The sequence below is a fragment of the Halichoerus grypus genome, chromosome 5 (genome assembly GCF_964656455.1).
Source record: "Halichoerus grypus chromosome 5, mHalGry1.hap1.1, whole genome shotgun sequence".
NCBI lineage: Eukaryota > Metazoa > Chordata > Mammalia > Carnivora > Phocidae > Halichoerus > Halichoerus grypus.
This window is the reverse complement of record NC_135716.1, coordinates 172,425,721-172,447,067: the sequence shown is the minus strand read 5'-3', so window position 1 is coordinate 172,447,067 and position 21,347 is coordinate 172,425,721. Positions and strand designations below refer to the sequence as shown.

General features: G+C 37.7%; 1 protein-coding gene across 24 annotated transcripts in view; it reads right to left on the bottom strand.

Moving 5' to 3' along the window:
- The window catches only part of EIF4G3 (eukaryotic translation initiation factor 4 gamma 3), a 332,624-nt gene that overhangs the window by 41,588 nt on the left and 269,689 nt on the right, over positions 1 to 21,347 (bottom strand). For all 24 annotated transcript variants that reach the window (XM_036099078.2, XM_078073724.1, XM_036099079.2 and 21 more), the window contains 6 exons: positions 20,230 to 20,427; positions 7,647 to 7,793; positions 6,971 to 7,207; positions 5,645 to 5,749; positions 3,717 to 3,849; positions 875 to 969 (listed from right to left, as the gene is read on the bottom strand). In XM_036099078.2, the coding sequence (XP_035954971.1) occupies positions 875 to 969; positions 3,717 to 3,849; positions 5,645 to 5,749; positions 6,971 to 7,207; positions 7,647 to 7,793; positions 20,230 to 20,427 (915 nt within the window). The remainder of the gene's footprint in view (positions 1 to 874; positions 970 to 3,716; positions 3,850 to 5,644; positions 5,750 to 6,970; positions 7,208 to 7,646; positions 7,794 to 20,229; positions 20,428 to 21,347) is intronic.

Sequence of the window (21,347 nt, the reverse complement as noted above, 5' to 3'; positions counted from 1 at the left end):
AAATCAAGAGCAATCTAGAGAAGGAATGTTCTATCCTGAAGCAATACTTTGACAAGATGAAAATGACATAGCCCATCTTCTTCCAGTTTTCTCAGTCTTTTTTTTTCTGTCAGTTCTCTTCTTTCATTTGATGTTTCCACATTAGCTTTAGATTGCTATTAGTATCCTACTGGTAGGCTGCCGATTTTCAGAACTATGGAAAGTGTATTCCACAGGAAGGATCAAACTAGACTTCCAAATGATTTCTAAAACCCACTGGGCTGTAGAAGCTTCCACTTCTACAAAAGGTAATGCCACTTTCTCTATGTTCTCCAAGGTTCTTCACCTGACTTACAGTGATCAACTTCTGCTGAAAACATCTGCTAAGAGAAACCTATTTCCTCTTACCGCCCATGGATTCTCAAGAGAGAAGAAGGCTGAACATATTAAATCTTCATCACAGAATGATTTCTAGTAGTAGGTCTTCTGTGCTTTCTTTTAGGCTTTGGATATGGCAAACCATTATATTCCTTTCAAGTAAGGCTTAAACAGATAGTTGCTTCTTCCCCAGAGCTAAGGATACATTGTATAAAGCTTATAATTTATAGCTACTTTAGTATCATTATCATCATCTCTCTTATAATAAGCATCTTTTAACTTTAGGAATTAAACTTGTCACTTCCACCTTAGTAAACCCTCCAAGAAATGAGAAGAACACCAGGACAAGTAGTAAGAACACACGGATCAATACTGACTTGTAGAAAAGCATCTGCATTAAAAAAAAAAAACACTCCCCAATAATATCTGCAGTATGGCTGTTTTATATGAACAAGAAATAATTTTGAGAGTCACGTTCTCAGGCTGTTATAAGTTGTGTTTTAAATGTCATACTCACCTTAGTGATTTTAAGGAATTTTGAGGGGTCTAGTACCCGACTATTCTTGGCCCCTTGTACAGTGTTCCATCCACCTTCATCCACTCTCTGGACGCCTGCAGGGAGAAGAGAGTGAACCAGTCTCTCATCTACCTCAAGTCAGTTTGACAGTGAAAGAGTGAGCAGTATTTTCAACTCAGCAGCTCCAATGAAAATCAAGGAAAAGGACAAAAGAGATTGTTAAAGCACTGCTGACAATCTCTTTAACATCCAGGACGAAATGAAGATATCAGGTAGAAATACCTGAGAGCCGACCTAGGAGAAAGTAACTGATACAAGAGATTCAGTGCTAGACACACAAGGGCCAAATCTAGTGTTTATAGTGCATGATTAGAATACTTCAGGAGAAATCAGATGGAAATTATTTATTACAAAGTTTATTTCACTTAATAGTGTCAAATGACACAGTACACTTGGCTCATTTCCCCAAAACCTGCTTCTCCAAACCATCAGCTGCTCAGGCAGAAACCCTTGATTCCTATTTCTCTCACACTTGGCAGCAAATCTTGTCAGTTCAACCTTTACAATATATTCAGCATCTAGCTCCTTCTTATTACTACCAACACTACCATTTTGGTTTTCACCAGCAACACTTGGTCGATTAGTATAAAAACATCTTCACTAGCTCCACTGCTTCCACCCTCAACTGTCTGTATCATGGCGGTCAGCATGACCCTAATTAAGTGTAAGTCAGGTCCTGTCACTTCTCTACTCAAAACACTCCTGTTAATCTCTCCATCTCACTCAGACAAAAAACTGTATTACTTCTAAATGGCCTACAAGCTCTGAGTAATCCAGCCTCCTGCCTCTCAAATCCCATCTTCCACTACTCTCTCCCTATGCTCTTTGCTTTAGCCACACTGGCCTCTTCGCGGTTCCCTGAAAATGCTACCTCAGAGCCTTTTACTTACTATTCCTTTTGCCTAAAAACCTTTCCCCAGATATCCATATGGCTTAATTCCTTCATACTTCCTTCAGGTTTTCACTCAAATTCCAACTTTAACAGGCACCCCAACCACCCTATTTAAAATTGCACCTTTACCCACCAAGCCTGGCACCACCCACACTTCCTCCCTGTTTTATCTTTTTCTCTAGAATAAAATGATCTGACAAAATTACATATTTTATTTGAGCGTTTGTTGTCTATCCCCCTGGTACTGTGTAAGCTGCACGAAGGAAGGGATTTTGTCTCTCCTGTTAAGTGATGGGCACTTAATATTTGTTGAATGTAAGACCACCAAACTGTCTATCCAAAAACTTTTCTGATCCTCATATACGTGATTTTCTTTGTGCTGACATTACTGATCATGAACAAACTTGTTTCTTGTTTGTTTCTTATATCCTAGTACTCCTTCCTCTCCAGTTGTTCTTTATCTGTTACTTTTCCAAGAGTTCTTTTCTTCCTTTAGTCATCTGTGGACATCTTTCCATGGATTGGGCTTTCAATCTAGTTCAATAATAAATAAAAGTCATTATGTGAAAGGCACTCTGCTAGGTTCTATGGTGAGGTAGGTGAGGAAGTGTGGTGTCCCATGAAACTTAAAAGTACACTTTCTTCCATGGAGGATTCATCTCTTGTAACTTCACTATGAGCTCTACTGTCTGTGATAAATAATAGTTAATGGTTGTTGAGTATTTACTATGTGCCATTTGCTATGCTGAACACTTTACATATTATGCCTCACTTCATCCTCACACAAATCCTATGAAGGAGAGCGGAAATTCAAACCCAAACAGTTTGATTCCAGAGTCTATGCTCTCAACCATTACACTTACATGACCCAGTAACTAGCGTGCTCACATAACAGCACAGTGGACAAATGAGCGCTCCTATCTGGATGCCCTCCTGCCATCCCAAAATAAACAGGCTTATGAGAAGAATGATCATTTCCCTTCTGAAAAAGTTTCCTCTTCCAATGTTCTTAAACTTAGTCAATGAACTTCCTATTTTCTCCAGTGTAAAATGCCTTCTATTTCACCTTTCACATTTTCCCCATTTCTTCCTTTTATAATTATTGTTACCAGGATTTCAGCAACGAAACATTTCTGAGTTCAGTGTACCCCTTTGATTCATCGTGTAAAAAGCAACAGATTTGTTTTATTTACATACCACTAGCATGATATTATCCCTTTGTTCAAAAATTTATGATGGCTCCTTAATGTCTACCATGTACAAAGTCAAAAGTTCTTAATCTGGCTTCATTCTTCCAGACAAACATTTTCCCACTGATTCTGAACACTTAAATTTTGCTCCAATCAGGCCTGTCTATGCCTCTTTCCAATATATGTTTATTTTAATTTCATGACTAAAATTATTCCTTTCCTTCCAAATATTTAGCATCCACCAGGACCCAGTTCAAGGGTGCCTTCCTCAAGTAAAGATCTCTTCTAGCTTTCTTCTTCTCCTCTGAGTTTTAACAATCTTAATTGAGAATACATTTCATAATTGGTATTATCTTCTACTTGACAAATGTTCCCTTTATTAGTTTTGCCTTTCCAGATAAACCGTAAGCTTTCAGAGAAAAGAAACTGTATCTTCCACTTCTTTTTATATCCCTCCCAATTCTCAGTATACAGAAGATGCTCAATAAAGTCTTGTTGTCAAGAAACCATGTTGAGTCCTGCATTCTTGGCTTTTACTCAAAAAACCAGTCTCCAGGTGAAACTGCTTCACTTACCAATTACCACTCTATTCTTTGGTTTATTCTTTCTGATGTCATTTCACATCTAAATATAGAATTCTTAAACATCTGTCCTTCATCTCCCTAGTTTTCCTAACATCCCAGTGGACTCCACCCCTCACCTGTTCTTCTCTTCTCTTTGGTCATGAGCTGCTGGACCTTCCTTTGCTCTTCTTGTTCTTCTATTTTAGCCTCTTTGTGAATCTGTTCAATAGTTTTAGGCCCTTGATCTGCTCTTCGAGATACCCAATTGCACTACAAAAGAAGAAAACAACATTATCAGCTAGAAAACAAAAAATGAACATAACAAAATTTTGAAAATCTATTTTATACTTCTTACTGCTGGAAAAGTGTAAAATATATTTAAAATATGTACTACAGTACTTTTTTCATCTGTCTTACAGATGGCACCATGTGCAGTTTGGGATTAGAGACAAAGAATTAGTCTTGGGGCGCCTGAGTGGCTCAGTTGGTTAAGCATCAGACACTTGATTTCGGCTTGGGTCACGATCTCAGGTTTGTAAGATCGAGCCCCACATCAGTCTCTGTGCTCAGCGGGGAGTCTGCTTGAGATTCTCTTTCCCTCTCCCTGTGCTCCTTATCCCCATGTGCCCTCTCTCTCAAATAAATCTTTAAAAAAATTTAAATTTGTCTCAATCAACCTTGAACTACTGTATACTGAGTATTCCAATAGCCAATGAATAAAGAGTGAAAGATTGATCCAAATGTATTTTTAAAAAATCATCTTGTGTATTTGTAAGGAGGAGGCAGGATAGGAACCAAGAAGCTCAGAATTCTTTGGCCTTGTCTTAATCTGGGTTATTGGTACCTAATTCATATCACATTCCATGGGGGCTCTAAATCGAGAATGACTAGCATTTTTCTTCCTCCCATATCATGGCTCTGATATCCTGCACAAAGTGCCACCTCTCTGCCCTTTGGTTATCCTATTAAGGACAAGACAAGTTGTCTCATTACAATTATACTTCTCCCCTTCCTTCCCAGCCATAATCCCAACATCTGATAGAAGTACAAGTAATTGAGGGCATGGGCGAAGAAGTTTTTTACATTTATTTACATTTGCTAGAGGCAAGGATGGCAAATAGGTTCAAATCAGCACACAAATTCTGATCACCTGGTAGTGGCTTTGGTAATAAGAAGAATAGTGAGGTCACATTTAACCTTTAGCAAGATAAAGAACCATCACCAGTGCTATGTAGTCTGGGTATAGGGCAGGGAAGAGCTAGGACCTGCATTCTTTCTCTAGTTTAGGGTCAGCTGTAGTAAGTAAGAAGAGAGAAAAGAGGTGGCAGTAGTAAACACTGCACCTGTTATGAGAAATGAGAAGCAGCAGCAGCAGAACAGGAGGATATACAGGAAAAACAACAGAGAAGAAACACCATCTCCTATGAGCTGGGCACATTACATAATCACCTCACTGAAGCTTTGTAACACACGTTCAAGGTAGGCAATATCCTCATTTTAGAGAATAAATATGTAAGGCTCAGGCAAGTTAATTTTTTTTTTTTTAAGGATTTTATTTATTTATTTGACAAAGAGAGAGACAGTGAGACAGGGAATACAAGCAGGGGGAGTGGGAGAGGGAGAAGCAGGCTTCCCGCACAGCAGGGAGCCTGATGCGGGGCTCGATCCCAGGACCCTGAGATCACGACCTGAGCTGAAGTCAGATGCTCAACGACTGAGCCACCCAGGTGCCCCTCAGGCAAGTTAATTATAATCATTTTGAAGATGAGGACTCCTGATTATTTAGCACCTTAAAACTAAATTTAACTGACCACAGTTTGAATTCAGAATGGCTGATTTAAAAAATGCAATGTGGTTTCATAATTAGCACAGAGAGAAGAAATATAAGAGGCACGTATATATGCTTTGTATCCTTTCACACAGCTCTGTCATGGAAGTGAGTCAATTCAGTTCTGGGAGTCCTTCCTGCAGCATTAAGTTTTTACACATGTACATATTAGGACATCCTCCCCAGTCCAATTCCTCAAAAAAGACTGGAGTAGTTGCCTTACATTTTTCTACTTACCAGCCTTAGGTCTATCACATCCTGAAGCATGAATCGAATCCTAGATGAGGTTTTTCGTTCTTTCACGATTTTCTCCATCTGATTAAAATACTGGTCCATACGTGGCTGCAAGAGACAAAACCATTCAGTATTCCTGGCTGAAGAATTCTAGTGTAATTTTACCATATAAAACTTTTAAATGGCCTAGGAATACAACTTATAGCCAAAAGATAATGAGGTTGAATTTTTTTTTTTTTTTAAGATTTTATTTATTTGACAGAGAGATAGAGCACAAGTAGGCAGAGCGGCAGGCAGAGGCAGAGGGAACAGACTCCCCACTGAGTGGGAAGCCTGACGTGGGACTTGATTCCAGGACCCTGGGATCATGACCTGAACCGAAGGCAGATGCTTAACGACTGAGCCACCCAGGCGCCTGAGGTTGAATTTTTAATTGAGCATATGATGCCCAAAAAAAAGATTATGTATGCTGAGGGCTCTAGTCATGTGACAGGCAAACAGAATGCAAATGGAAGTGTCATGCTGCAGCCCCTGGAACCTTCCTTAAGAGAGGTGGCCATGTCCTCTGCCCCTTTCCAACCTTCTCTGCTGAGAATGTAAGGACAAGGGCTATACCTTGGGGATGACAGAATGTTAAGCTGGAGGAAATGGACTGTTTGTCACCTGTGACCACCAAACCAGCCTCAGATTTCTTACCTCTGAACTTTATTTACGTGAGTGAGAAATAAACCTTAATCTTGCATAAACCACCATATTTGGGATTTTTTTGCCACAAACATAATTCCAGCTGATTCAGATGTTATGAAACATTTCTGATATTACTTCTTTGAAGCAATTCTAATTTTCCTACCCCTTATTTGGAGAGCACCATGTTATGTTTGAGTCATAATATTGTTAATGATTTCTTATATTATAGTTAGATAGCCCTGCGGTTAATTCAAGCATAAACTTAAGAAAACTACTGGGTCTTCGCTTCTGTAACATCCTCAGTCCTGGCCCACAGTAGCTATTCTCCTCTTATTTCTGCCGACAATTTGCTATACATAAAAATGACCTGTGAAATGGTCACGCATAAAAAGGAAAAGGGACAAATAATCTGAACAATTCACAAGGTGGCCTTTATATAATTTGGGACCCTCTTCACTTCTTACCATGATGGAAAGGTGGTAAGGAGCTCAATGGCCAAACACTGACAATGAAAAGGGCAAAAGAGAAGACAAAGCGGCAGCCTAGACTGCCGGGGTGAGATGGAACACTCCTATTCATGGTTCTAGTTCTTTTGTGACTGACAGAGGCCATGCTGGGTGCTTCTGAGACTGGGGCGCTCACCTTTGCCTTCTCGAAGTCCAGGTCTCTGCCGATGGTGGTGAGCAGGCGGCACAGGCATTCCAGGGACTCCTCATCATGGTTCTTCAGCAGCTTCACCACACAGTCGTGCATGATGGCTTCTGTCAGCATCTTGAGTTTGAAGAGTTCCCCAATAAACTTGATGTTACCAATGGATCTCCGCCGGGCTTTGTCCTTAGCTTCTTCTAGTTCATCATGAAGCCTCGTCCTCTCCTCTGGCTGTTGTATAAGGAAGAGTAATAGGAGCTTGATGAAGACAACTGTACTGCACACGAGATGCTAAGAACATACACTCTGACTCATGGTCTTATCCCGTGTGGAAGCCAGGGATACTCTGAGAATCTGACAGCAACTGTAGACCTACTCCTCAGAAAACAACTACACCCAAAACTTTGCATCCATTTCAGGAGATTTCTGGAACTCAGTGACCTCTCTGAAATCTGGGCTCTGAATTCCTGTCTTAGAAGGTTGAGTTGCTCTAACAGGTGGCACTAAAAGGAATAAAGCATTCCTCTAAACTTCAATATAATGTCTCCACATGATAAAAGGGCCACAGTCATCTACTGAAGTAGCAGGGACATATAACCAGCTTCATGAAAATTCTGTTTGATAACACTCAGAGAGCACAAGCACACTGCCTTTCTGTGCAAATACTCACAGCACTGGCAGCCTCGAGTTCTTTCTGCTTCTTCTCAAAGACATCATCATCTGCTTTATCTTTTTCAAACTCCTTCTGGCAGCGGTTCAGTAGCAGCTTCCGGAAATTCACTGTATTACCAGGTTTGTCTGCCATGGGTACTTTCAGCTGCATCCATACAGGAAAATGCAAAAGCATCAAGATTACTTATAACATTCAATGATTCTCTCAAAATACCTATTTTCTTCATTGAACTACAGGTAATGCTGAATGAACTACAGGTAAGCATCTACAAGAGGTACACAATTTAGCTTCAGGCAGTTCATGTTTTAGTGGTAAGAGTTCTACAATTTTATACAGAAAAGATATACATTCCTCTCATACAAATGTACTCCATCTTTATGGTTGGTTGTGTCTCTAGCTGACTTTGAAATCCATGTCTTATTATAACAACTACAACTCTGCCCTTATCTAAGACCTTTGTAACTCTACAGGGTTTTACCTTTGTTTTTCTTACTACCATTGTAGGTACTTTGGTTTAAAGGAACAGATAGAAATGACATAAAGCATGGCCATAGGAAAACTGTTGTGGGTGGGATCTTTATTCTAGAAAAAAGCAGATGGTGGGGAGGACAAATTTGAGGATTTTTCAGATATCTTGTCCTCAGGGGAATGTCATTAACACTGTGATGCTGGTACTTACCATGACTATCAATGCACTATGTTTATTGATTACTTCTTATGTGCCCAAAGAAAATACTAGTTTTCCAAAAGTTCAGTCTAAAAAATGGCCACCTAAGAAACATTCTTTTGATACACGGGAAGACCCAGACTGGAGGGGGTAGACCATGTGGAGGCAAGATGCTTACAAGGTTTCCGTTCGAGTCTCAGAACTGCTTTCTAGTAACAGCAATAACTCGTATCTTCAAGGTTATGTGTAACCAAACAAAGAGACATAAGAAAGTGGACTGCTGCACTGATTGACTAAAATTAACCATTTTACAGATGCAATCCCCCTAAGCACCATTTTGAACAGCTACTGTGTAACACAGCAAAATGGTTTTTCTGGAATCACAAAGTGGCTCCCAAAGTTCTGAAATGCATGCTTTGCCCTAGGTTTAATGGGACAACTTGGTAAAAAACAGAATGCAATGTATTTACACTCACAAAAGAGTTGTTATCAACCAGAATGAACTTGGACAGCTGCTGACTAAGGCTGCATGGCTAGAGAAACTTCTTGAGAACTGAAGACTATGATGCTATACTGGATTTGTGCTAGAACTGATGGACACCCTCTCCAACTGATTCCCTATGACACATGAAAGACCATTTAACAGTCCAGTTTTCTTGTTTTTTTTTTTTTTAACATTTCATTTTTAGGTAATTTCTACACCCAACAAGGGGCTCGAATTCACAATCCTGAGATCAAGAGTTGCTCACTCCACTGACCGAGCCAGCTAAGTGCCCCAAAAAGTCCAGTTCTAATCAACCAAGAGAGCAAGTGTTTCATTACACATTGTTTTCAGCTGGAAATATTAACTCAGGAAGAGGGTAAAATCACCAAGTATTTTTTTCGACAAGCATAAAAAAGCTAACACGTCCTTATCTCCAAAGTCAAGCCAAACAAATTCAAGTGACTATAGATAATTTTATAGTCAGGCCTACTCCATGACTGCACAGGAAGGCAGGCATTTAAATCAGCCTTCAAGAAAAGAAATGCTCATGAAAGCAAAGGCTTTCCAAAGGAAAAGCCAAAAGTGGACTCTATTTAGGACCCAGAACATACAACAACATACTATAAAAGAGAACTAGAAAGCATATCCATGAGCAAGGTGGTATATAATAGACCAACAACATGGTATTAGGTTCCAGAACAAACTAAAACTCTTAAAAATCAGCGGAAAAAAAAAAACCCAGAAGTTGTTTCCAATTTGCTGCTTTACAGGATCACAAGTAAACCAGCCAAAAAGCTCTATCTGGCTTCTTGGCATATTTACCAGTATCATCTACATTAATATTATGGACATAATTCGTTGGACAAAAATCGGCTAAGCCACAATCTATCAGCCCTAAAGAGATGTTTCTTGTATTATGGATTGTAATGTGCAGAAAATGGAAAGAATGTGGACAACAGTATGAAAATCCAAGCCACGCTTTCATAGTGAGAGGGACCAGAATGAAAATGAATCAAAAAGATTAAATAAATAGAACTTAAGACAGTTCGCTTTACAGGAAACAAGCAGAAATGACACAAGGCAAGGGAGACCCTTTCCTACACAAAAGATGTAAAAAGCTATGCCTTTTAGACCTTTTATATAGGGAAGGCTATGTTCAAAGTGGTGGATTAAGGAATGGAAGATAAGCTTACTTACTTTTAAACAAAGGCAATTCTTTTAACACAAGTTTCAGTTTCATCCTCCAAAACAAGGGAGACACAATACCCAAGTCTAACCTAGAGTATAGCTTTGAGCATCCAATGAAATAGGTTTAGTGGAAGCACTTTGTAAATTACAGAGAAGGATGGGATATTTGAAACACTGAACATTGAGCTTCAGTCCCTTCATCTGCAAAAGGAGACATTCCAATGACTGTAGACTGAGGGACATTATAAAATAGCTGTTGAAACAGGAACTAATCCCTGCTCTGCTAGGTGACTTTGGCCAAGTTACTTAGTTTCGCCAAACCTCTATTTCTTTCTAAAATGGGGATGATAACATCTATCTTTTAGGACTGTTGGAAATTACATGAAATTAGTTTAAGTAATGCAAATGATAGTGGCTGGCACATCGACAAGAGTCTAATAAACTAATATAGCTATAATTATATACTTAGAGCTGCATTTGACATGTTTATGATTAAAAATTAAGAGTAATCTAAATTGTAGTAACATGGGTGTCAAAAAAGTATATAAGCCAAGTCAGCTCACCAAGCAAGTAGGTAGAAAACCACACAAATGGCAAGAAATATGAATATTTGCTATCCCAAAATAATGATCATGGGAGATTTCACATGTACAAGTCATAAAAAACATGATTGTACAGACGCTTTTTAGATATAATCAAATGGAAATATTAAACTAAATAATCAGCAGAACGGCCACAGATCTGCAAGTACACATATCTTCAAATGAATGAATGCCTAGCTACACAACCTCCTAAGAACTTGTTTTCGAACATGGTTTTAATGTCCCTGGGGATGATTAAGAGGGTGGTGGAAATAGGGAAATAGGCCAGTGAGAACATATTCTCTGAAAATGGTGATGCATGGTAACTTTTTTGTTCTTGAGATGATAAATTCAACAGGGTTATGAATCATTAAATCAGCCTGTGTTGTCTGCTGGACACTGACTAGTCAGGAGACCCAATGAAACTGTTTTAGTTAGAAAAGACATGATGAGTGGATGTTTTGGTCTGCTAGGGCTGCTATAATAACTACCATAGAATGGTGGCTTAAACAACAGACATTTATTTCTCACAGTCTCTCAGTCCAAGACTAAGGTGTCAGCAGATGTGGTTCTTGGTGGGCACCCTTTTCTTGATTTATAGCTTTCTCCTGTATCAAGTGGTGGAGAGGGGAAGCTCTAGTGTCTCTTCCTTTTCTTATAAAGGCACTAATCTCTCCATGGAGGCTCTACCCTTACGACCTCATCTAAACCTTACCTTCCCAAGGCCCCACCTACTGATACCAGCAGACTGAGGGTTAGGGCTTCAAAATATGAATTGGGGGTGGGGGACATAAACATATAGTCCATAACAATGAACAAGGTAGATGTTTGCAAGTGTGATCATAGATAATAGCAAAAAAAAAAAAAAAAGGGGAGGGTATGTGCAACAGTGAGAACTTTAATTTTCATTAAGCAGTAGTCCACAAACAAAACTAAGACATGTGTTTTAAATGGGTTGTCTGAGATGGTTTCTCAGGGAGAAAGGGAGTCAGGGGGAATATTTCAGTAAGGCTGTTTGGTAAGCTAAACACACTGGAGAGAACCTGGCTTTTCATTTTTACAAAGATGTAAACTAACAGTGTAACATATCACACCGTAAACTAACAGTGCATCTTCTCATTTGGAATGAGACCTGTCCACATACCAGTCACCCAGCAGTCTTGGATACGAATGTTGTCAGCATCAGGTACTCATTTTAAGCAACTGGGCCCGTACTGCTGATATATTTGCGGGTATTGAGGGTAAATCCTTCTTATCCCTAAAAGGATCAAACTCCCAGAGAATCAGCAAGGGCTGCCAGCTGTGTGTTAATTATGGTAGTCAAATAAGAGACTAGAATATGAAAGGACCAGCCCTGGCCTTGCTCAGTGTGCTACAGATTTTCAAAGCTGTCTCAGAACATAAACAATGCTAGTGGGAACTCATGGCCCACGAGGCATTTTGCTCCTGAAGCATGTTCCAGTATGAGGTAAAATATTTGGAATGACTAGTGTAAATGTAGTGGCACCTCCATGTTAACTCTAACATGTGAAGTGAACAGTAATAAATCAGTTGTCCAACTGTCACTCAGGAGTCCATGGTGACATACTAGACTCCATCAGTAGTTATATCCTGACCTTAGCGAAATCACCTGTTAAAGCTGAACGAACATACTCTGAATGTACTACAAACACATCTATTAAACTGTATCTCTGGTTAGATACATCGGAAGAGGTACGTAGTTCTTGAGAGATGCCCACAAGATTCAAAAGAGAGTTATGACAGGGTAAGTCATTTCTCCTCAATGTTTAAATTCAAAGCATTTTTCATCTTTCATCAGGTGAGTTGAACATCTCTCCTCCTCCAGTTGACTCCAGCCACTTGCTGTTGCCCAAAGCTGACTTTCCTGATCTGTACTTCTACGCTTTATCTCTGATGAGATTTAAGTGTGTCTCCTTCATTCTCTTAGTGTCTCTTCCTATACTCAACCCTTCCATTCTTTGCATGGTTTGCATTTAAAGCACTTGAGCAGGGGCAACACTGGATATGTTCTGGATATGGCATAACAGGACACAAAATGCTCAAAATTCTGCCTTTAGTGCCTACTAAAGTATGCCTACTAAATACATGCCTGCCACAGTGGAGATAAAAAGTAAAAACAAAGGCCCCCTTTATAAACCGCAAACCATTTAACTAGAATTCAATACTTATCTTAGGAGGAGGACAACTGAATTGGAATGGCTAATAGAGGAGAGTGGACAAGAGAGAATGTTGTCCTGTCTCTAAATCTGTAGTAAAATAAAATTTTTAGTTGGATTGTTGATAATTTGAATTGCTGTGCTTTTGTTTAATCATAATTCAAATCAAAATTCACATCTCAAGAACCCCATAAGTATGTAAAATCCTAAGGGCAGGTCCTTTTTCTGTCTTTTTTGTTGTTTTTTCACTGCTAAATTCCCAGTGCCTAGAATGTGCCTAGAGTCTGGCACATCACAGACTCTCAGAAATGTTTTAAGTGGGCAAATGCATGAACAGAAGAATAACAACTTGAATTTATTTTATGCCCAAAGTCTGTTTTGGGTGGTTGGTTTTGTTTTGTTTTTTACAATATTTTTATTTATTCATCTGTTATGAAAAATGCTACTAACATTTTTGCATATGTTGCCTAGTATATAAGAAATGTAGGTTTATCAGTTGGGTACATACTTAAGAATGGAAATGTTTGTTATAGCAGAAAAATAATTTCAGCTTTTTTTTATTTTATTTTTTTTAATTTTTTTTTTAAAGATTTTATTTATTTATTTGAGAGAGAGAGAATGAGAGAGAGAAAGCACATGAGAGGGGGGAGGGTCAGAGGGAGAAGCAGACTCCCCGCCGAGCAGGGAGCCCGATGTGGGACTCGATCCAGGGACTCCAGGACCATGACCTGAGCTGAAGGCAGTCGCTTAACCAACTGAGCCACCCAGGCGCCCAGCTTTTTTTTTTTTTTTTTTAAAGTAGGCTCCATGCCCAGTGTGGAGCCCAGTGCAGGGCCCAAACTCATGACCCTGAGATCAAGACCTGAGCTGAGATCAAGGCTTATCTGACTGAGCCACCCAGGCACCCCCAACTTCAGCTTTTATAGCTGAGCTTGTCTTCATAGTGGCCGTCACCACTTTATATTACCACTAGCAATGCTTGAGTTCCCGCTTCACATATTTGCCAAATCCCGGTAAGTTTAGCAATCTGGAGTTAATGTATAGTTTTATAGCTAGTTGGTTAATTTCATCATGTTTGTTGGTCATTTGGATGACCTCTTTGATGAATTGTAGGTGCACGTTTATTGCCTATTTAAAACACTGAGTTATTCTCATTGATTTCTTTTAGCTTGACAAAAAATCTGATATAAACCCTTCATTGGATTTTTGTGTTGCAATTATCTTTACCTAATACATGATCTGCATTTTTACTCCCTTAATGACATCTTTTGAGGAAAAACATGCTAAATTTAATGCAGTCCAATTTACCAATCTTTTCTTTTGTACAGTGACATTTGTGTCCTAAAAAACCTACTGACAAATTATTGTTCTTTTTAGTATCTCCTCCCCACCCTGGTTACTTTCTATCTTTTACTGTAAGTAGCTTTGCTATCACCAGTCTAAACATTTTCCTTCATTTTAACTTTTTTTTTTTAAATTTGTGCTTGGGATTTGTAGGAAATTGTTTCAATCTGTGGCTTTAACATCTTAGTACTTATGAAAAATTTCTCAGCCACTCTCTTCAAGTATTGCTTTCTTCCCACTTCCTCCTCTCTCCTCTTGGGACTCCAATTAAAGCAAAGTTTGATCTTATGGAATCTTCCTCATCATTTACCCTCTCTTTTGTATTTTTCATTTTTTGGTCTCTCTGTGCCTCATTATGGATTCTACAGACCCATCTTCTACTTCATAATTCTTTATTTCAGCTGTAACTAATCAGCTATTAAACCAATCCATTAAGTTCTGGATTTTATTATATATTCAGTTCTGGGATTTCTATTTAGTTCTTTTGATATTTTCTCTTTCTGTTAAAAATTTCAACCTATCTTTATTACCTTGAACATAATAAATATAGTTATTTGATGTCTGTGCCTGATCAAAGCCAATATCTGGAGGTCCTGTGGGAAACTTGTTTATTGCTGGTTCTCATTCATGGTCATCTTTTTCCTTTGTGTGACTTATTATTTCTAACTATATGCTGTACATTTTATTTGAAAAATTGTTCATAGAAATAATTTGAAAGCTAATATGACAGTTTTTTTTTAATATGATATTTAAAAAAGAATTTGTTTGCTTCTTCCAGGTACCTAGCAGGCACTAACACATTCAGATCACTACAAGCCAAATTCAAGGACTGAGATTATTTGATGTTGAGCTACACACAGTCCCTGTGAGAGCAGGTCAATTTCTGATTCACCCCTGTTTAAGCATGCAGTCCTTTGGAGTCCCAACCTAAAATATAGGAGGATTCACTAGAGCCTCTTCCACCACTCTTTTGGTAAACACTGTTCCCAAATTCTGTCCCCTAGCCCAACAAGTCTTTGAAAAACAAGTTTTTCAAGACGTTTTAGTTGCCTCTTTCAGAGGGAAGTTTTACTAAATGTGTCACTTTTCTTTGGATTTCTACCTTTTCAAAGATCTTAACCTTAGTAATTCTTTACTGTCTTTTAGCTCTCTGATGCCTTCAAGATTTTAAAAAATATTGTAGCCAACTTTTCTAATTGTTATCCCTCAAATGGTGGTCTGGATCACCTAACGTCAAAACTAGAAGTTCTAACACTTACTCCTGTGTATTTTTCCTTAATCTAAAGACCTTTTCTCTCTTACCTTGAATTTGATGTTTGGTATTTCCAAATGGTATAATTTTATTATATATGTATTTAGTATGAACAATAATTTCATTTTGCATATTATAAAAAATTATTAAATGATGTCATACTGTTATTCAGTACCATTTTTGAGGTTGATTCACGTTAATACATTTAGTCTTACTTCATTAATTTTAACTGCTGTATATATATTACTATTCAAATCCACTGACCAAATAAATTGTGGTATACTTGTCTTGTTTAGGCTTATTTAATTTGTTTCTTATTATTCACTATTAAAACCAATACAAAAAATAAACGTTCTTAAAAATGAATCCTTGTGTACATCTGGTAATTTCTGTGGGGTATATACCAAGAAGTAAAATTCCTGAGGAATAGTATATGAACATCTTCAACATTATTGTCTAATTACTCACCAAAGTGACTGTATTCATCCGTGAACACTTTAAAATGATTTCATTTTTTTTCCTACTCTAACAAGTGTGACTTGTACAGAACTGTGGCTTATTTGTTATTTCCCTACTCATGAGTAACACTGAGTATCTTTTGTTAAATTCATCAGCTAACAGATTTTCATTTCTATAAATTGCCCATTGGGTTGTTTTATTTCTTACTGATTTGATTTTTTCTCCTTAATTCTATATATATTTTTAAAAGATTTTATTTATTTATTTGATAGAAAGAGACAGTGAGAGAGGGAACACAAGTGGGGAGGGGGAGAGGGAGAAGCAGGCTTCCCACTGACCAGGAAGCCTGACGTGGGGCTCGATCCCATGACCTGAGCTGAAGGTAGACGCTTAACAACTGAGCCACCCAGGTGTTCTATATTTGAATATTTTATCAATTATTATGTATTCCAAATAGATTCTGCCACACTGTGGCTTTATCTTTTTATTTTATTTATGGTATCATTTGCTGAACACCAAGGACTGCAAATTTTAATACTCACATCTGATATTATTTTTCTGTTACTCATTTTGAATCTTAATCTTGCTAAAGAAAATCTTCCCCAAAGTTCATGAAGATAGTCTCAATTTTTTCCTAAAAGATTAGCTTTTTTTTTTCTTTAAAGATTTTATTTATTTATTTGACAGAGAGAGAGAGAGAGAGAGAGAGAGAGACAGCTGGAGAGGGAACACAAGCAGGGGGAGTGGGAGAGGGAGAAGCAGGCTCCTGGCCGAACAGGGAGCCTGATGCGGGGCTCGATACCAGGACCCTGGGATCATGACCTGAGCCAAAGGCAGACGCTTAACGACTGAGCCACCCAGGCGCCCCAAGATTAGCTTTTCTTATTTAGATTTATTATTCCCATGACTGTTTGATTTTTATATTTTATACATAGTAGGAACAAATGGTGACTCTATTCCCATTGCCACCTTTCATTTCAGGCCCTCGGTACCTCAAAAGTACTAGAAGTCATGACAGTGGTTACCTTTAAGGAAGAAGGAAGGGTACGGTTCTATTTACTGACCAGGGTGGTAGGTATGCTCACTTCATTGATATACACTGAGCTGTACACTAATGATCTGTACAATCTTCTATATGCATGTTGTAATGGTGTGTTAGAGCTAGCTCGTACTGGTTTATGGGAGCCAACTGTTACGTCGAAATTTTGTGAATTATCTGTCAAACTGTCACTGGCTTAAAATCAGCCATGAAGAAACTATATCATTAAATTTGACAAAAGCAACAAATGAGGAATTTTTCTTTTCCCAAATAGCATGTATGTCTGTTATATTTCAATAAAAAAAGTCTAAAAACTTGTATCGTTTGGTATGTAACTCTGGGGGAATTTATACTAAAAAAGTAAATCCTCAACATGTAAGGGTAAATATACTTTGATGCTGCTTGTGGTTGCAAGAAAACCCCCCAAAACCAAAAAACTAGAAAGAACATGGAAGAAAAAGAGGAGGGAGAAAGAGAGAGAAAAGGCTGGGGAAATTATGGTATATATATATATATGTGTGTGTGTGTGTGTGTGTGTGTATATATATATATATCTTCAGATTCTATGCAACTACTAAAAAAGTAGGAGTCAAATCTATCTGTAGTGACATAGGGGTATGCCCAAAACATATTAAGTGAAAATAAAGTAAACTGCAAAAAAAATACATACATGATATAATTTAACTACTATAAAACCAAAAGTATTCTTTATACATATGTATATGTTTTTATATAATTTTATGAATATAAATAAAATCGTGGAAGTACACATACAAACCATTCACAAAGGGAAGTGTAACTGGATGGGGCTGAAAGAAGAGTAGTAACTTTCTCTATGAATACCCCTATACTACTGGACTTATTCCAAAAGGTTATTCTGCAATTGAAAATAATCCAGTAAAGGGGCACCTGAGTGGCTCAGTCGTTAAGCGTCTGCCTTCGGCTCAGGTCATGATCCCAGGGTCCTGGGATCGAGCCCCGCATCGGGCTCCCTGCTCCGCGGGAAGCCTGCTTCTCCCTCTCCCACTCCCCCTGCTTGTGTTCCCTCTCTTGCTGTCTCTCTCTGTCAAATAAATAAATAAAATCTTTAAAAAAAAAAAAAAAGAAAAGAAAATAATCCAGTAAATTTTAATCAATCTTATTTAAAAAGGGGTGAATCATAACAAAATTCACTTAAGTGGTTGGTTTATCTATAATTTCTTTCTATTTTAATCTAACTTCTACTATTGCCTTTCGAAAAGCCATTTTCATCAAGGATACTCTTCTATTAAAAAACATTAACAGGGGCGCCTGCGTGGTTCAGTCGGTTAAGTGTCTGACTCTTGATTTTGGCTCAGGTTGTGTTCTCGGGGTTGCGGGATCGAGCCCCACATGTGGCACCCCTCCTGGTGGGGAGTCTGCTTGAGATTCTCTCTCTCTCCCCCTCTGTCCCTCCCCCTGCCCTTCTCGTGCTCTCTCTCTCTCAAATAAACAAAAGAGAAAAAAACATTAACAATCCTTCACGGCCTATAGGATTAAATCTAAAATTAGTAAAGAGCACTAAAGTATAAGCCAGGAGATCTGGGATCTAGTTCTAATGAGTGACTACAAGATGTCATGGCTGCCACAAGGAAAATGAGAGGCATGAGATGGAGAATTAGTTTGCCTTCAGATACCTACAGTACGGTATGTTAGAAGGCAATATGGCAAGTGACTGAATAATCCTAGACTTGGATTCTAGCACTGCCACTTACTAGTTATGTGACCTTAAGCACGTTACTTATCCATTTTTAAGCCTCAGTTTCTTGTTCAGTGAAGTAAGGCTAATAATACTGACCTTTCAGGGTTATAATAGCTATTAACAATAAAATCTGTAAAGCATCTACCCATAATGCAACTTAGTAGGTACTAAGTAGATAATTTCTGTTATTACAATCAACCTCATTCAGCCAGCATTTCAAGACCTTTGCAATCTTTTCCACCACCAATATAATTTTGAATTATTTAGGGATTATACAGGTCAAATACTGAGCTAGGAACTTGACATACACAATCTCATTAAATTATATTATTATTAAATTAATGTTATCATTGTAATAGCCTCAAATTGTGTGACTTAATCTTATTTTATGGATTAAAAAATGAGGTTTAAACAGGTAATGTAATTTTATAAAGTTACAAAGTTTATAACAGTTCATTATAGTTTATTATAAAGTTTATTATTGTAAGTTAGCAGCTTGCAGAGTAGGAACTTAAGTTTAAATTTTAAAGTTAAAATGTAAAGCCAGAACTGTGCGACGCCAAGCCCACGTCTGTGACTGTTGTGCTATATGCGCTGCCTCAGACATGAACTTTCCCTGCTCTATACTTGTTCCCACCACCCGGCCCCTCTCAGGCCCAACCTGAACTCCACCTGCTTCACAGAAGCAGTTTGTCATTCTACCAATAACGCAGTCATTTCTTTTTTGTTCTACTTGGTTTTTAGGTCTAGAACATCCATTCAAACATCAACATATCGCAATGTCACAGAATATGCTCTAAGTGATCATTTTCTTGTTAAATGCTGTTTTTTCTTTTCAGTATGAATTTTAAATTCCTTACAGACAGAAGAAATAACTTTTCCAGGTCACAACAGACTTACCTATCTTTGACACAGGAACTCAAAATATTGGGAGAATGACAGAATTCTGCATTTTCATAACAAGGCAAATGACAATGAATGGTGATAATTAAGAAAAAACCCAAATGTTAAAGGACACACGTTTCTGACACAAGTACCTGGGTAACAGTAACAGGCAGAGAAAACACAGATGGTATATGGTAGTGTTCTAACTGCAGAATAGAGAACAATGAACACTAACCAGAAGCTCTTTGGTCTCCCATTGTCTTGCCCTAGATTTGACAGGCTGTAGAGATTAAATGGCTGTGGACAATGTAAAGAGAAAGAAATCTAATAGTTTCTAAGAGATGAAATGATCACTTTGGAACCTTTTATGACCATAACTATCCTATCATTTTCACCAAGGCTCAAATTAGAACCAATATATTTTCAGTTTAAATTAAATGTGAATGTAAGCATTCACTTTATTTCTATAAGAAGACACAACAGGAGAGGTAGGTTGCTCATGCCAATTATTTCATATTACTAATTTAAAACTTATTCAGTATTGCTCACAATGGGTGGGACCATATCAGGCCTATTTCAGTCTATTTCCATGTCCCCTCCAGAGGTGAGGATACATTTTAATGAAGCAAGATTCTTTTTATACATTGAGAATATTATATTAAAAAGTGCTAAAAATATATTCTCCCCTTTATGTTGCCCCAATAACACTTCTGGGAAGAATGTGTAGTGAGGGGAGAATATACCTCTTGGAGATTTCTGGTTTTACTCCTTCCTCTCTTCTTACCGTTACTAGACATCGACACATGTTTGCATAAGCCACAGAGAAACTGGGCTCATCGATAGCCTTCTCAAAGACCAGGTCAATGACTCCTTTCAGCCGCTCCTCTGTGTCAACAGTAAGTCCTGACACTTGCTTCATCAGTTGGTTGAACATCTGTGGTGTCAGTTTATTTAAGATACTTCGAACTTTTCTAAAAAGTTCCTAGAAGGGCCACAAAAAAGAAAAGAGTGTTACAGTAACTGTGACAGGATGATTCTTTCTGTAAGGATTAATATTTTTTTATAAGTTCAACTTCCCAAATTAACAAGGATTATGAACTCTTCACAGAAATAATTAAGTCCATCTATTTTAACAAACATCAAACAATTATACCACTTCTTTTCCATAACTGATGAGAATTCTAGGAACTAAGTATAGTCACTGGCAGGAGTATCCTCTGGTACATTTCTCAGGGCAATTTGGCAATGTGTATTAAAAGCTTTAAAATTGTGATGTATCTTTAAAACAAAACAAAACAAAAACAAAAACAAAAAAACAAAAAAACTATGATGTGTCTTTTGAAACAACTATTATACTCTTAGAAATTTATTCACATTTAAGGATAGGTACAAAAAGTTTTGGTCACAATGACTTCCATCAGTACCCCCTTTATAGCAAACAACTTAAGTGTCCTAAAATAGAAAATCTGTCTAAATTATGATATAATATAAATTATGGTATAGAATACTAGGCAGGAGTATTTTAAACTCTCATCAAATTAAAAATAGAAGAGAACTTCCTCAACTAGAAAAGAAAAGCATCTATAACTCTACTTAATGGTCAAAGAATGACTGCTTTCCCTCTAAGAATAGGAATAAGGCAAGAATGTCTATTCTCACCATCCTATTCAAAGTCATACTTGAGGTCCTAGTCAGTGCAAAAAAGCAGAGAAAAAGAACTACAACCTGTACAGATTGTAAAGAAAGAAATAAAACTCTCTATTCATTAATGATATGATTATGTAGAAAATCATAAGGAATCTACAAAAAGAGATACTAGAACTAATAAATGAATCTAGCAACGTTGCAGAATATAAGTCAATATACAAATATCAATTTTATTTCTATATATTAGCAACGAAC